Source organism: Quercus robur, chromosome 8 (genome assembly GCF_932294415.1).
Source record: "Quercus robur chromosome 8, dhQueRobu3.1, whole genome shotgun sequence".
Taxonomy (NCBI): Eukaryota; Viridiplantae; Streptophyta; class Magnoliopsida; order Fagales; family Fagaceae; genus Quercus; species Quercus robur.
In genome coordinates, this window is record NC_065541.1 from 264,533 (window position 1) to 280,718 (window position 16,186).

At 38.4% G+C, this 16,186-nt stretch overlaps 2 protein-coding genes across 2 annotated transcripts; both read right to left on the minus strand.

Annotated features, from left to right (window-relative positions):
- Nucleotides 1-1,306: 1,306 nt before the first annotated feature.
- Nucleotides 1,307-1,792, minus strand: LOC126694008 (uncharacterized). The gene has a single exon (XM_050390039.1). It carries the CDS (start codon nt 1,790-1,792, stop codon nt 1,307-1,309), a length of 486 nt encoding a protein of 161 aa, XP_050245996.1.
- Nucleotides 1,793-13,991: 12,199 nt separating this feature from the next.
- On the minus strand, nt 13,992-15,514 carry LOC126694061 (F-box protein At2g27310-like). Its single transcript, XM_050390088.1, has one exon. The coding sequence runs from the start codon at nt 15,366-15,368 to the stop codon at nt 14,313-14,315; it is 1,056 nt and encodes a 351-aa protein (XP_050246045.1). The 5' UTR covers nt 15,369-15,514; the 3' UTR covers nt 13,992-14,312.
- Between the last annotated feature and the right edge of the window lie 672 nt (nt 15,515-16,186).

Consider the following 16,186-nt stretch of genomic DNA (forward strand, 5'->3'; position numbering starts at 1 on the left):
TCACCTTATTGGTGGCCTCAGCTTGGCCGTTTCCTTGTGGGTAGTATAGGGTAGACATTCCATGTTTGATGTAATATGCCTCAATCAACCCCTTCATGTCTTTGTTTATGAATGGGGTCCCGTTGTCACTGATCAATCTCCTGGAGATCCCGAACCTTGTAATGATATGTTCTCGAACGAAGTTTGCTATGGCTGCTCCAGTGGATTTTTTCAAAGGGATGACCTCTACCTATTTTGTAAAGTACTCTGTGGCTGTTAAGATCCATATGTAACCATTGGATAGAGGGTTTATAAGCCCTATGAGATCGAGCCCCCAAGTGTGAAAAGGCCATGGTGTCGTCATATCTTGCAACACATTTGGGTGAGTATGGATCGCATCTCCAAGGACTTGACAGGCATGACAGGTTTTGACTAGCTCCTCGGAATCCCTTTTCATCGTTGGCCAGTAATATCCCAACAGTAATAACTGTTTATAGAGCCTTCTTTTTCCCGGGTGACTCCCACAATCACCGAAATGGACTTCCCTGACTACTTCTCTAGCTTCCCTTGGCCTCAGGCATCTTAGGGGATACCCACTGTATCCGCTTTTGAATAGGATTTTGTTCTGCAAGAAGTACCTGTCTACAAGTTTCTTGAGCTGGTGGGCTAGTGTTCTATCAATTGGTAGGATCCCTTGAGCCAGGTATTCTATGAAGGAAATTCTCTAATCTTCTGCAACAAACACAGCATAGCTTTCTTCCTTATCTATCGCAAGCCGACACTCTTGACATTTTTCCTGTATAGTTGCTGCCTCTTTGTTCATATTCGGCCAGTAGTATCCCATGCGTTGCATTCTTCTATATAGACTGATCTTTTCTGCGATCCCACAGGCTTGGGTATGTAGTTCTTCCAACTTTAACTTTTCTTCCTTCTCGTTGATACACCTGGATAGGATTCCCCCTGGTAGCCTTCTGTACAATTCCCCTTCTATCAGAGTGTAATCCTTCAGTTCTTTGATGTTCCCTCCGGGTCCTGCCTTTTTCATTTTTTCTTTGATTTTGCTCCTCCAGTCCCATTGCTTGGACTCTCTAGGGTACATCTCTTGGAGGATCCTTATGATAGAATGTTCTTACTTTCCTATCCTTACCAGCGTGTCCCTTCCTTTGAATGGTATTTGGGATCCCAGGGTGGTAAGCGCATCAGCAAACCTATTTTCACTTCTTTAAGTGTACTCTATGCTAAAGGTCTGGAATTCCAGCTCCAGCCTTTACGCCCAAGTCCTGTAGGCTGCTAAACTTTGTTCTCTTAACGTAAAATCACATTTCACTTAGGAAACTACAAGATTGGAGTCTCTCAATACTCTTATATGCTTTACTCCTATATTGAGTGCTATAGTCAGCCTGGTCAAGTACGCCTCATATTCAACTGTGTTATTAGAGCATGAGAACCCAAGCTTGAAAGATAAGGGTATGGTGTCCCCATTCTCACAGCTTAGTACAACTCCTACCCCATTTGAAGTTGTTGTAGCCGACCCATCGAATCTCATTGTCCATTTCTTTCCTAGGATCTCTGTCATTGCCACCTCACCCAAGATTTCTTCACTTAGTGAGCTTTCTTCCTTTCCTGGGAATTGAGCCAACAGATCAGCTATAGCTTGACTTTTGACAGCCTTGGGGGTTCTGATACCTATGTCATATTGAGAGAGCAGGACTAGCCATTGTACTATCATTCCCGTGAGAAGGGATTGGTGCAGGAGTGCCTTTATGGGGTGGGACTTAGTCACCAAAAGGATCTGGTGAGCTGAGAAATACATTTTTAGCCTCTGGGACGCGTAGATAATTACAAGGCAGGCTTTCTCTATTCTGGGGTACCTAGTCTTGGCGTCTTTGAGTGTCCTACTTACGTAATAAACAGGTTGCTCATTCCCATAGTCATCTTCCTATGCTAGCAAGGCACCTATTACCTGGGAGTTTGATGCTAAGTACAGTAACAGAGGTCGCCCACGCACTGGTGCTTGGAGGGTGGGCAAATGATTCATGATCTGTTGAATCCTCTAGAAGGCCTTCTGTTGTTCCGTTTCCCAGGTGAACTCAATTCCCTTTTTCAACAGTTTGGATAAACCCGTCATAACTGAAGCTAACCCAGGCACAAATCTCCTAATATAGGAGACCTTTCCCAGGAAGCTTTTGAGCTCCCTCACAGTTGTCGGTCTTTTCATTGTGGCGATGGCTGTGGCCTTGGCTGGATCTACACCTATGCCTTTGTGATGTACCAGAAACCCAAGAAACTTTCCAGCAGACAACCCGAAGGCACATTTCATGGGGTTCATGCGTAGTCTGTACTTCCTACATCTTTCAAAAACTTGCTCAAGTACCCGAAGGTGTCCTGTTCTAGTTTTTGATTTAACCACAATATCATCTACGTAATCCTCCATCTCCTCATGCATCATGTCATGAAAGATAGCTGTTATGGTTCGCTGGTATGTAGCCCCCGCATTTTTTAGACCAAAATGCATTACAGTATAATAAAAGTTTCCGATTGGAGTTCTGAATGCCGTTTTCTCTACATCTTTGACAGCCATGCGAATTTGGTTGTACCCACTGTACCCATCTATAAACGAGAACATAGAGCTTCTTGCAGCTGAATCTACAAGGAGGTCAATATTAGGTAAGGGGAACTTATCTTTTGGGCATGCCTTATTTAGGTTGCAAAAGTCCACACAGTAACGGATCTGACCATTTTTCTTTTTCACAGGTACTATGTTGGAAAGCCATTTGGGGTGCTGGATGGGTTTGATAAAACCAGCTGTTAGCAGCTTTTTGACTTCTTGAATTATCTAAGCTTCTACCTCAGTGTGAAAGACCCTAGCCGGCTGAACTACTGGTCTTATTCCTGGGTCCACGTTAAGCGAATGAATTACCAATCCCGGGTCTAAACCAGGCATTTCGTCATAGGTCTATGCGAACACATATCTTTACTTCTGGAGTAAGGCCACCAATTGTTCCCTTTCTTGTGCCATCAGTTGACTGCTAATAAAGACAGGCTTCTGGGATCCTAGCTCGACTCCCAAATTCATTTCCTTTAATTCTTCCTCAGGCTGACTTTGGGCTTCCTTGACTGATTCCTCTGGGATTTCTTCTTGGGCCATCATGCAACTTGGTGGTCCGGGACCTTTCTACGTGATGCATTCAGGTCCCGCGCACCTTCACAAACGTTAAATCAACCTTCCTCTAGGTTCTCGCACCACCACACATTCTCGGGATCCTGAAGAGCTGAGCTCCCTCTTTTACCTTTTTCTTTCTAGAAGGTTTCTCAGGTCACTGGTGCCCTTTCTTCCTTCCTTCTTCTTCTTCCAAGATAGGTGCCCCTAGAGTACCTGGCGTGGGGCTCTTATCATCTGGCTCTAGCTCATTGTAAAACATTGTTTCTGCAAAGTTTACTTCTCCCTGGCTGAAAGGGTTACGGTTGGCAAGGATCCCCACAGGCCTCCCGTTCAATCTCCCTTTAATGCACTGATGGTACGTAGATGGAATAAGGCGGTGTTTATAGAGCCATGGGCGTCCCAACAATACATGGTAGGATACCTCGGCATTAATTACATGAAACCTTGTCAGGGCCACTATTGGTCCTACTCTCAGGGCCAGCTGCACGTACCCTTCAGTTAATTCCACTAACCCTCCAAATCTTGTTATCTCCATGGGAGCCCCCAGGATCCTTCTGTTAACCAGGCCCACAGCTTCCAGGGTACTCAAGGCTATGAGGTTGAGTGATGCCCCTTTGTCCACCAATGCTCTTCTGATTTGGACACCACTTATGGTGGCCATTAGATAAAGGGGCCTACGGTGGTCTGGATGCTGAACCTCCATGTCCTCATCAGTGAAAGTTATTGCATTGGTTGTCTCCAGGAAAGCTCGACTAGCATGTGACTCTGCTGTGAAACATTCCATTCCCGAATCTGCTGCTATACTCATGAGAGATTCTGTGGCCACCCTTTTTGCTTCTGGTCCAAATCCCAGTTAGTTGAATAGTGAACTGAACTTGGGATTCTTCTGGAGGGTCCTGACTGTGCTTGGGTGGAAGGATCCTTCAGATTCTCCTGCTTCAGCCGGGTTCCCATGGATTGCTATCGCTACCATCCCTTTCCCTTTGTGGTTAAGCAAGGGGTTCCTCTGCACTTCTAGCTCTTTCTGAGTAAGCTCCAGGGTTCCTTCTCTTAGCTTTTTGTGGAAGAGTCTACGGAGGGTTCAGCAATCCTTGATGGAATGCTTGACATAATTATGGATCCCGCAAAACAAAGGGTTCTTTCTTTCTTCTTCAGTTGATGGCCTAGACACAGTAAATGGTCTAACAACTCCATCTCCGATCCACTTGTCCAGGACATGGTTTAACTCCTCAGCTGTACATGGGATCACTGGTGGTTCCTCGAACACCTTCCCGTCAAGCCTCTTCCTTTTCTCTCCCACTGATGCTGTCATGGCTTAGGATACTGGCATCCTTTTTGTCCTCATAGTTTGTGTTGTCCTTTTAATTCTCTATAACAGGTCAGCAAACTGTGCAATGCACAGATTTTCGAGGTTGAGTCTGTAATCGAAAAGCATGTTGGATATACAGGTTTCTACGAGCTCCTTTTCTTCGTGGTCCCCATAGCAATCTAGGGACACATCTTCAAACCTTTTAATGAACTGGACGGGATCCTCTCCGGACCTCTCCCTTACCATTTGGAGGTTTTGGAAAGTGATCTTGTCCTCACTGGGGTAATACTTAGCATAGAATCTCTCCATCATTTCATCCCAAGTTTTAATGGACCCAGGTCTCAGCGTGGTGTACCAAGTGTATGCTCTATCCACTAGGGATTTAGCAAATTCTCTTAGACATAGTTCTCTGTCTCCTGCATAGGGGCCTATAGTGTGAATGAATCTACTCACGTGTTCCACAACGTTTCCATTTCTTTCGTCGAAAGGATGGAACTTTGGGGGTTCATACCCCTTGGGGTATGGCTTGCCAAGAAGTTCTGGAGGGAACGAGGGATCCCAAGAGAATTGCTTGGGTATCCCTGAAAGCTTTTCCCTTTCTTGCTCCAGAAGGGCACTGACATCTGCCAGTGTTAAGTACTGGGGGTTGGTTCTCCCTCCCACTGCTGACCCTCCTTCTGGTTGAGTTCTGTCTTGGTTACCAACAGGGGGAACATTGTCCCTGATTTCCTGTGTCCTGCCTTCTTTGAGAAGGCGAACTTCTTGCTCCAGATCCTTCAACATCGCTGTCATCTGAGCCATGGGGTCTGATTCCTGCCTTGTGTGCCTTTGTCCTAACACGACCTCCTACTCTACCAAGAGTACCTCGCTTCTCTGTCTGGAAGCTACCTCGTTTTCTCCCATGGGCTCGGAGGCCGCAGGTGGCATATTAGTACCTTTGCTATTCCTTTGTCCTGGAGGCATGCTCTGCGAAGGGATTGCTTCTTCCCTCTTTTTTACCCAGTACCCAATGGAGTTGCCAAAATGTGAAAGTGCTTTTTCTCTAGCACTCAGGCCCAAGGATCCTGGACCAAATAGTTGTAGTTTGGTGGACTGGGCTTTGATTCACCGCAGCTAAAGGGCTGTTTAAGAATCAAGTGGTGCGCAGGGCATACTTTCTACAATACACATAAACTAACAAACAAGGATATTTGTATTGAATAACAATCAAAACAGCAAAGTAATGAAAAAATAAACAGCAAATGCACAAAGTAATGGTTAGGGATCCTCAAATCATTAAGAAATGCTTCATTGAATTTTCTTTATTATGATTATAGTATACTCACTAAGACGTGATACAAGGTTCAAGTAAGCTCAAAAATTACAGTCTTAGATGGCTATTCGAGCCTCTAAGACTTGCAAAGTTTGATTATTTTTTAATTCGATTATGTACTATAGTGACTATTTCTAGGATACCGGGAGATAATTTTACTAATTTCTCTGAGTTTTCTTTTCGACAGAACATTCTCAATGATTCTGTTGTAAATTTCTCTCTGTCCCTCTTTGCAATCCTTCCCCCCTTTTTATAGTATTATTCTGGAGTCCCGGGAAACTATTGATTCCCCTGTTTTTCCCCCTGGGTACCAGAGCCTGTGTTGTGTCCATCACCCAGAAGGTTCAGCTTTCCCTGTTCTTCATTCTTTCCTTCCTTTTAGTGTTGTTTCTTTGAAAGTCCATGGCTGACTACCTATTTCGGAGTGCACTAAGGTCACGTTCTTCACGGTTCAGCTTTTGGCCGTCCTTCTTCTTTATCCTTTTTCTCAAACGGGCAGAATCCCACTCTGCCGGTTTGAAAGTCCTTTGCTGCTACTCCCTTTTTTATACCTCTTCATTCTGGTTCCCCGAGGTACCACCCACTTGCGCTATGAGAAGTCACTCCAGGTTTTCTTCTTTTCTTGCTGGATCATTTGGTACTTAAGAAGGACGTGCCCATCCTCTGTTTCTTGTGTTCTTTTGGATTTTTCCTTTAAGCTGTCTTAATCCTTTCTTGATTGTATTACACGCCTCGGGGATCCCAAGCCTTTTGGCAATCTCTTAGGATCCCGACTCAGCTTTCTTTTTACGCTGGCAATTCTTCAATCTTCTGATCTGGGCTTCTTTTTTCTTTTTCTTTCTTCTTTTCTCATAAACTTCTGGGCTTGTCTTTTTTTTTTCTTTATGTTTTTGGGCTTCAAGCCTTTTGGGCTTACCATTTCTTCTCTTTTTCCATGGCCGCTTGTGCTTATTTCTTTGGACTTGGGTGCTATGACTTTTTGGACCTCAACACCTAACAATTAAATAAATTGCTAAGGTTGCTACTACAAGTGCCGAAGATTCAATAGTTGCTACAACAAGTGCTGGAGATTCAAGTTCAAAGTATGCATGCCAAGAAAAAGAACAAATAACTAGGCATTAATAATAATCTGTTTTATGTAATCCACATACATTCGGTGGTGATAATTTTGGAGCTTTAGGTAATATAGATTATGTACCTACAAATAATTCTGTAATTTTTTTTTTTTTTTTGTCCTTAATATAATTTTGCAGCTTTAGGTGATAATTCACACCTATTTATCCTGAATAAAGCTGCATTTTTACAGATTGCATATTTAGGTGATATAAATGACTATGTTGCTACATCAATAGCATGGGAAACTCTTATGATACCTATTCTGATAAACTTGAAAATATGTCATTGCAAAATGAAATACTTATTCTGTCAAATCTTGAGTAAGAAGGAATAAGGAGAAATGGAAGTGCCTAATTTTTAAAGAGAAATGATATGTCCACAACATTTTCACAATATTTTTACAATAAATCCTAAGTGACAGATTGTTACTGGTTGTTATTGTTGGGGCAAAAAAGTAATTTTAGTGTTAGGTTCAAATTTGAACTAATAACAACTAACCACCTATGATTTGTTGTAAAAATGTTGTGGACGTAGCACCTCTCAATTTTAAAATCTTGAGTAGGAAGGAATAAGGAGAGATGGAAGTGCCTAATTTTAAGGGATATGGATAAGTATCTAAAATTTAGGAGTGTTTAAATTAGTACCTTTACATATCTAACCTTATTATTTAATCTTTTTAAACATATGAATTTAAGGGTATTTTGGTACGCAAAATGATGAAACCTAAATAAAAAATCATGTTTTTAGTAATATAGGCTAGCCTTTGAGGCTCTTTTATTTTTTGGGAAATGATTAATTTAGACCGTTTATTATAATTTGGGATTACTATATTTTCCAATCACAAAAAAAAACCTAGGGGTGTGATGAAAAATTATTTCACCACACATAATACTCATCACACCCCTAGATTTTTTTGTGATTAGAAAATGCAGTAATCCTAAATTATAATAAATACTCTAAATTAATTATTTCCCAAAAAATAAAAAATAAAAACTTTAACAAAGAAAAACTTGAATTGAACACATATAGAGAGATTAATACCACAATAATAGAAGCAACTGGTGCAAGGGTAGTGAGTTGGAAGTGGAAGGGTGGCGACTAGAGTCTGATTTTTTAGGGCTAAAAGAGTGACTAGATTTTTTTTTTTTTTTTTTTTTTTTACTAACAGAACAGTGAGATATGACTAGGATATTAAATTATTAATGTATTGATATTTTGTTTTTATTATATATATATAATATAAAATAAATAAATTTATTAATATATATAGAGGGTACGGTGTGGTGCGGTTTGTATAGTTTTTATATTATAAAACCACAAATTATACTGCATCATGCAATGCAATGCACCATTACTTATGGTGCAATGCGATTCTACTATTTTGCGGATGATTGTGATGCCATTTTTACGGTTTGTACAATTTAGTGAACACATAGACACACGGTATTGCGAGCTCTATTTGGAAATTTGCAGAGGATGTTGGGGTCCATATCATCATTATTGACGGAGATTCTTGCAATAATTTTGAAGCTTTATATCTTCACCCGATGTTCACGTTTTTGTCAGGTGAATTTTTTATATTTAATCTTGGCCCCTGTTGCAGTAAATTGTACTCTGTGATGTTTTTGGCTTTAGTGGCGAATAGGGGTGTGCAGAAAACCCATCGACCCGCCAAACCCGACCCAATCCAATCCGATTCGCCGGGTTGGGTGAGTTTTTAAGGTTTGGTGGGTTGGGTTGGGTTACAAAAAAAAGTTTTATGATGGGTTGGGTTGGGTTTGGGTCATAAAATTACAAACCCGCCAAACCCAACCCGACCCACCCATATTTAATATATATTTAAAATATATTTTTATATTTAATAATTTTTTTAAATCAATTGTAGGACACTTTTATATATATATATATATATATATATATAATATATTATATAATTAATAAATTTTTTTAAATAGTCAGTTCTTCCTATCCTATATAAAAGCCAATTAGTTCACACAAATCCTAATAAATTACTATTGTTGTTTAGTCATTAATGTTGTTTACCTTTAAGGAGTTACATTGATACTAATCTTTAGGTTTTTTTTAATATTTTAATTTTTTTTTTTCTACTCAATTTAATAATAATAAAAAAAATTTCAAACCCATGGGTTCAACCCGACCCATGTGGGTTGGGTTGGGTTGGGTTGGGTTGGACTTATGTGATGGGTTGGGTTTTTTTTGACCCACCATGGTGGGTTGGGTCAAAAAATCCCCTCAATCCGACCCATGCACACCCCTAGTGGCGAATGATACAGAGTATGGTTCACCATTATTTGATCAGTACTGCGTGGAAGAATATCTTCCTTTCATTGTACAGGTTTTGGCTAATCTCTTTCTTTTTTTTCTTTTTGAGAATCACGTTTTGAGTCTTTTAATTGGATATTGTTAAATTTGGAGTTTATTTGCCTTATAGGTATTGTTCCAAATTATTTAGGAAATTGAGGAAAGAGAGTAAATTTTGGCAACGGTGTTACAGAAATTCTACAAAAGTATGAGAGAGAGAAAAAAAAAAGTAGGAAAGATAAAATTTTGAATTTCGGTAATCACATTACCGAAATTCCTGCTACCCAAACCTGCTAACCGAGTGGGTGTGAAATGCTCGAAGTGTGAAGTGTCCAAAGGGAAACCAATTGTGGCAATGTCATTGCCGAAATAAGGGGAAAAAGAATTTTGTGGCAACGTCATTGCCGAAAATGGGAGAAAAAAAATAGTGGTTGCCGAAATCTGGGGAGGAATTAAAAATAAAAATAAAAGTGGTATGTCCACAATATTTTTACAACATTTTAACAACAAATCACAGATGATTAGTTATTATTAGTTCAAATTTGAATTTAATACTAAGATTACTTTTTTAATCCAACAATAACAACCTACCACTTAAAATTTGTTGTAAAAATATTGTAAAAATTGTGTGCACATATCATTTCTCAAAAAAAAATTTGTGGAATGGATTTGTTGCAATGGCATTGCTGAAATAGGAGGGAAAAAAAATTTGCAATTGATTTGTGGCAATGCCATTGCCGAAAATGGGAGGAAAAAAAAAGTGGTATGTCTACAATATTTTTATAACATTTTCACAACAAATCACAGGTGATTAGTTATTATTAGTTCAAATTTGAATTTAACACTGAGATTACTTTTTTAATCCAACAATAACAACCTGCCACTTAAAATTTGTTGTAAAAATATTGTAAAAATTGTGTGCACATATCATTTCTCAAAAAAAAAAAAAAAATGTGGAATGGATTTGTGGCAATGGCATTGCCGAAATAGGAGAGAAAAAAAAAATTGCAATTGGTTTGTGGCAATGCCATTGCCGAAATAGGGGGAAAAAAATAAATTTGTGGCAATTGTGGCAATGCCATTGCCAAAAATGGGAGGAAAAAAAAATAGTGGTTGCCGAAATCTGGGGAGGAATGAAAAAAAAAATGTTACGTCCACAATATTTTTTCCACATTTTTACAACAAATCACGTGATTTATTATTAGTTCAAATTTGAATTTAACACTGAGATTACTTTTTAATCCAATAATAACAACCAGTAACAACCTGCCACTTAAGATTTGTTGGAACAATTTTTTTTCCCTCCTATCCTATTTTGGCAATGCCATTGCCACAATTCCATTTCACAATTTTTTTTTTTTTTTAGAAATGATATGTGCACACAATTTTTACAACATTTTTACAATAAATTCTAAGTGGCAGGTTGTTACTGGTTGTTATTATTGGATTAAAAAAGTAATCTCAGTGTTAAATTCAAATTTGAACTAATAATAACTAATCACATGTGATTTGTTGTAAAAATATTGTGGACATAGCACTTTTTTTTTTAATTCCTCCCCAAATTTCGGCAACCACTATTTTTTTTTCCTCCCATTTTCGGCAATGGCATTGCCACAATTGCCACAAATTTATTTTTCCCCCCTATTTCGGCAATGGCATTGCCACAAACCAATTGCAAAATTTTTTTTCCCCTCCTATTTCAGCAATGCCATTGCCACAAATCCATTCCACAATTTTTTATTTTTTTTTTTTGAGAAATGATATGTGCACACAATTTTTACAATAAATTTTAAGTGGCAAGTTGTTATTGTTGGATTAAAAAAGTAATCTCAATGGTAAATTCAAATTTGAACTAATAATAACTAATTACCTGTGATTTGTTGTAAAAATATTGTGGACGTAGCACTTTTTTTTTTTTTTTAATTCCTCCCCAGATTTCAGCAACCACTATTTTTTTTTCCTCCCATTTTCGGCAATGATATTGTCACAATTGCCACAAATTTATTTCCCCCCCCCCTATTTCGGAAATGGCATTGCCACAAACCAATTGCAAATTTTTTTTTCCCTCCTATTTCGACAATGCCATTGCCACAAATCCATTCCACAATCTTTTTTTTTTTTTTTTGAGAAATGATATGTGCACACAATTTTTACAATATTTTTACAACAAATTTTAAGTGGCAAGTTGTTATTGTTGGATTAAAAAAGTAATCTCAGTGTTAAATTCAAATTTGAACTAATAATAACTAATTACCTGTGATTTGTTGTAAAAATGTTGTAAAAATATTGTGGACATACCACTATTTTTTTTTTCCTTCCATTTTCAGCAATGACATTGCCACAATTGGTTTCCCTAGGTTTGGGCAGTAGGAATTTTGGTAATGTGATTACCGAAATTCAAAATTTTCTCTCTCCCACTTTTTCTCTTTATCTCTCATACTTTTGTTGAATTTCAGCAACACCGTTGCCGAAATTCACTCTCTTTCCTCAATTCCCTAAATAACTTGGAACAATGCCTATAACGCAAATAAACTCCAAATTTTGCAATATTCAGTCAAAAGACTCGTCAAGTTTTGGCTAATTAAGAAAAAGAAAAGTTCACAAAAAGATTGTCAAAATATTCTCAAACAAGGTTTTTATTTCCACATGCTAAATATGCCTATGATTGAAATTTAAAAGTGATATCAAGACTTGGAAGAATGGAACTTAGGTCAGTTAGGTGTGTGGGCGGTGGGTCCCTGGGTGAGCTTTTTTCTACAAGGCCTGGAAAAAGGAGTCATGGGGGAGAGTTCATCGCATCGCGGGCCCCAGATTAAAGGGGTGTTTGGCATAGTAGTTTAAGAAAGGTTGTTTGTAGTTTTTTGAAATACGTATGGGTAAAAATATATGTGAAAATGTGTGTAATGTTGTTTAAAATGTAAAAATGTGAGTTTGAAATGGGGTAACAAACAGGCCCTCTTAAAAAATTCAAACTTCTTTTCACATTCATTTCAAGAAAAAATCATGTGTGTAGAGTGTAGACAAGGCTACTGTGTTCTTCTTTCTTTCTTTTTTTTGTTTTTTGTTTTTTTTTTTTTTAAGTTTTCCGTGACTGCTAATATATCAATTGGTATTTGGTCATAAACCAATAATATCTTTGGAAATTGAGCACCCGATGTAATTGCTTTCAATAGTTGAGACTGAAAAAAAAAAAAAAAAAAAAAAAAAAAAAAAAAAAAAAAAAAAAAACAAAAACAAAAACAAAAACAAAAACTTTTAATCTTGATTATTGTAATTAGGGACAGTCGCCCTAATTACGCAGCTTCTCTTCAATCTCTATCTTATTTCTTTTTTATACCTATACATAATAAGTGAATTTTGACAAAGAAAATGACACTCAATAATACAAATGTTATATCGTATCATGTCATGGTTTGTGACCAAATCATAAATTATATGTGGTGTGATGGTGTCATCAGACTGTATAGTTATATGAGATTGACACAAAACTATAAACTAAGGGACTTGATTGGTATTTTTTTTTTTAATTTTCAAGAATTTATTGAAAAATATGCTCAAATCATAGGGACTATAAAATTTGAAGGGAATTTTTTTTCTTACACCAACACTACATTAGTTTTCTCTTCTGCAACTTAAAATTTCTATCTTCGTGTGAAAGTTGCAGATATTATTTTCTTGGTCAATTGAAAAAGAAAAAGGAAAAACATGTTAACATTACAAATAATTAAAGATAATAAAATGTAAGTTAAGTGCATGACTTGAGACTTTAGTGATCAAGCACCATCATATTCCTTCAAGAATTCACAAAATTTGTTGATTCAAGGGAAAGGAAAGGTTAGGTCTTATATGAACAAAAGAAAACAAAATTGTCATCACAAATTTGTTGATTGATGGAATGTAGAACCTACCCAAAAGCAAAGAGGCAATTGGGGAAGTAAAGCTCCACCTAATTAAATTAATGCCCCACATAAAAATAGTAAATATTCATGCACTAGAAGATAAGGAGAAGCTAAAAGCTGGCAACCACTAGTGGCCAAAGATAACTTGTAAATTTTGAGCATCTACAAGCGGACTTATAACTTATTCAAACTCATTTTTCCAAAAAAAAAAAAAAAAAAAAAAAAATTATTCAAAGTGTTGACCAGCCTGCTGCCGCCCTTTCTAACATTTTTTTTTTTCTCTTCTAATCTATTTACCACGCCAATGGGGTTCTTGTTAAGATGATTCTCACACCTACCCCTTTTCTAATTTAAGAACCCCCAAAAAAATTAAGAATACAGATAAAATCTATTTGCCAAAACTTGTCCGACACATAATTTTTTTTTAAATAGGAAAAAGACAGCGTAGTTTATATTAAATGAAAAAGACTAAATCAACCAGAATTACTAAAGAAATTTGTAGTGGAATATCCACTCAATAAAGTCTGAGATATGTAAAGCATATTGAGCTAAACTATAAACTTATCCAACGCAGAATTGGACTCCAAAACAAGAAAGGTCAAAGTCATAAAATGTAGTGCAGCAATTAACCTATTATAGAAAATTAGAAACACTATAATAGATAAACTAATATAGTGCTGACTTTAAGGTTTTGGGTTTGAGTTATTAACAATATTGTAGCAAAACTGGATTGATTCGGATTTTCAGACCTCACCAGCCAAGGGCCCAAGCTCGTATGTCTAATATTTTGATTTTGGTTGTGGATATAAGGCTCGTTTATCTTTTGGGTTGAGAGAGGATGTTATGGATACTAATTTAACAATCCAATTGCTAATGAAGAAATACTTTACAATAAGAAGCCAATAAAAATGGAGCATTAAACTATGATATATAATGGTGATAAAAACACTACATCCACGTGTATCATATAGCCCACATATTACATTTTATCACGATAAAAAAATAAAAAATTGTGATGAATATCAATGAAATAATCCCTAAACTACATATATATTTCCATCTTATTTCAATTTTAACATTTTAATTCAAAAGAATAAAAAATAGAAACCTATTTTATGGTTTTAACTATCTCCGTTTCTTTTGTTTTCCTTACCAATAAAATCAACGGTAAGAACATCCAGCTTAACGGTAGCGGTTAATTTAGTTTTCTCTCTACCTGAACAAAAGAAACGACCAGAAAGCCACGAAAATAGTGAATCCAGTGGCAATGCAAGCCATGTCCAACGCTCTCTCTCTCCTCTGCTTTCTTTCCTTTCTCTCTCTCTTCATTTTCAGAAACTCTTCGAACCGCTCTTTCCCTTCCCCTTTCCTCTCCTTCTTCCTCTTCCCACTTTCCATCGCCCCTTGCAAAATTACCAAGCCGTCCTTCCCGTTCAAATGCTTCCCCTCCAAGTCCTCCACTTGCATGCTCACTTCCAGCACCTGCATCGCCCCTCCCACCTTTCCCTCGCACGTGACTACCACCGCGCACTGGACTACCTCCGACCAGTCCTCGCCGCCGGAGATGACCATCGAGTACCGGAGCTGCATGTCTCCGGTCAGCCACTGTCGCTGGACCGAGACGGGGCTCCGGCTAGAGACGTTCGCGGCAATGTTTCGGGTCGGGTCGATAAGGATCCAGCTTAGCTTCAGGTTCTCCTCGAGGTGGTCCAGCCAGGCTTGGTCCTCTCCGACGTGTCGTATCGGTGTCTGAACCGACTCTTTCTGTCCAAGTAAGTCGAACCGAAGCGGCGAGCAGAGAAACCAATCGGACTTGGTCTCGTTCTCTTGGACCTTCGAGAAAATGAGACTCTCCTTGTAGTGAACATCAACGGCGGAGATTATCTCGGCCAGAAACGGACGGTTATGATGATGCTGCTTCGGCGGAGAGCGGTGGTGGAGCCGGAGGAGTGGGAATGAGTCAGAGAAAAAAGAACGGTAACCACCAGGGAACGAGGAGATGACGTGGCGGACACGTGGGTCGTCGATGGAAGGCCACGTGGAGGAGCAGATTTCCCGCCAGAGCTGTTCTTCGGTGGAGAGAGCGTGCAAGTGGGAGGAGGCGCAGGAGGCGGAGGCGAGGGTGGCGCCGTCGAGCCTGGTGAGGATGTGGGTCTTGATGACGTCCTGGTGGACGTCTGAGATTGCAGTGCCACCGCCGTGATTGTGATCATGATCATGATCATGATCGACGGTCGTGATTGTGGTTGTGGTTGTGCCAGATTCCATGAGGGTCAACCGGGAAAAAGGCCTTTTAGAGCTTAATTCGAAGTTATGAGGTTGTGACAAAGAGAATGGTGGATATGGAGGCTTTTATAGCGAGAGAGAGAGACAGAGGGAGAGTGTCAAAGCAATGTTAAACGGTCCACACCGTGTTATCATGTCCTATCTTTTTTTTTTCCTTAGGTGTTCTCATATCTATCTATTATTGTTAGTTAAAGAAACAATGAAACACCCACTTCACTTCCCCGTGTTTATTTAATTTTTAATTTTGTGCTAAGTAAATTATTAATGATAAAAATCGAAGGCTTCAAATTCAATTAGATTTTAAATTAGAGTTCAGTTTTTCGCCATGTGTCTATCTAAGTTTAGGCAATTGTACAATACCCATCTCTTTTTTAAGAAGGTACGGTACCCGCCCAAATCTTAGCAGTATATTTTAAATTAGGTAAACTTGTTACCAATAGAATATGTAGTGTATAAAATGAAAAAGAAAACCAAAAGAAAAAGAAACAGAGAACAAAAGAGGCTAAACAAGAGAGAGACTTGGCAACCTCTATGTCACTGCCACCACCGCCTCCACCACCACTACTGCAGCCGTCGTACACCATCCGTCAACGTCAAATTGTCCGCTACTACCACCGGTGAGAATTTTTGTGGGAGAAGCTGTTTATATATATATATATATATATGATTTGGTTATTAATTTTAGGATAGATTTGATTTAGGTATTTTAGTATTGAGACGATAGATCTTGTGTAAGAATTTTTTTTTCTTGTTCTTCCTGATTTTGGATTAATTTGTTTGGGTATTTCAGCTTGATTTGG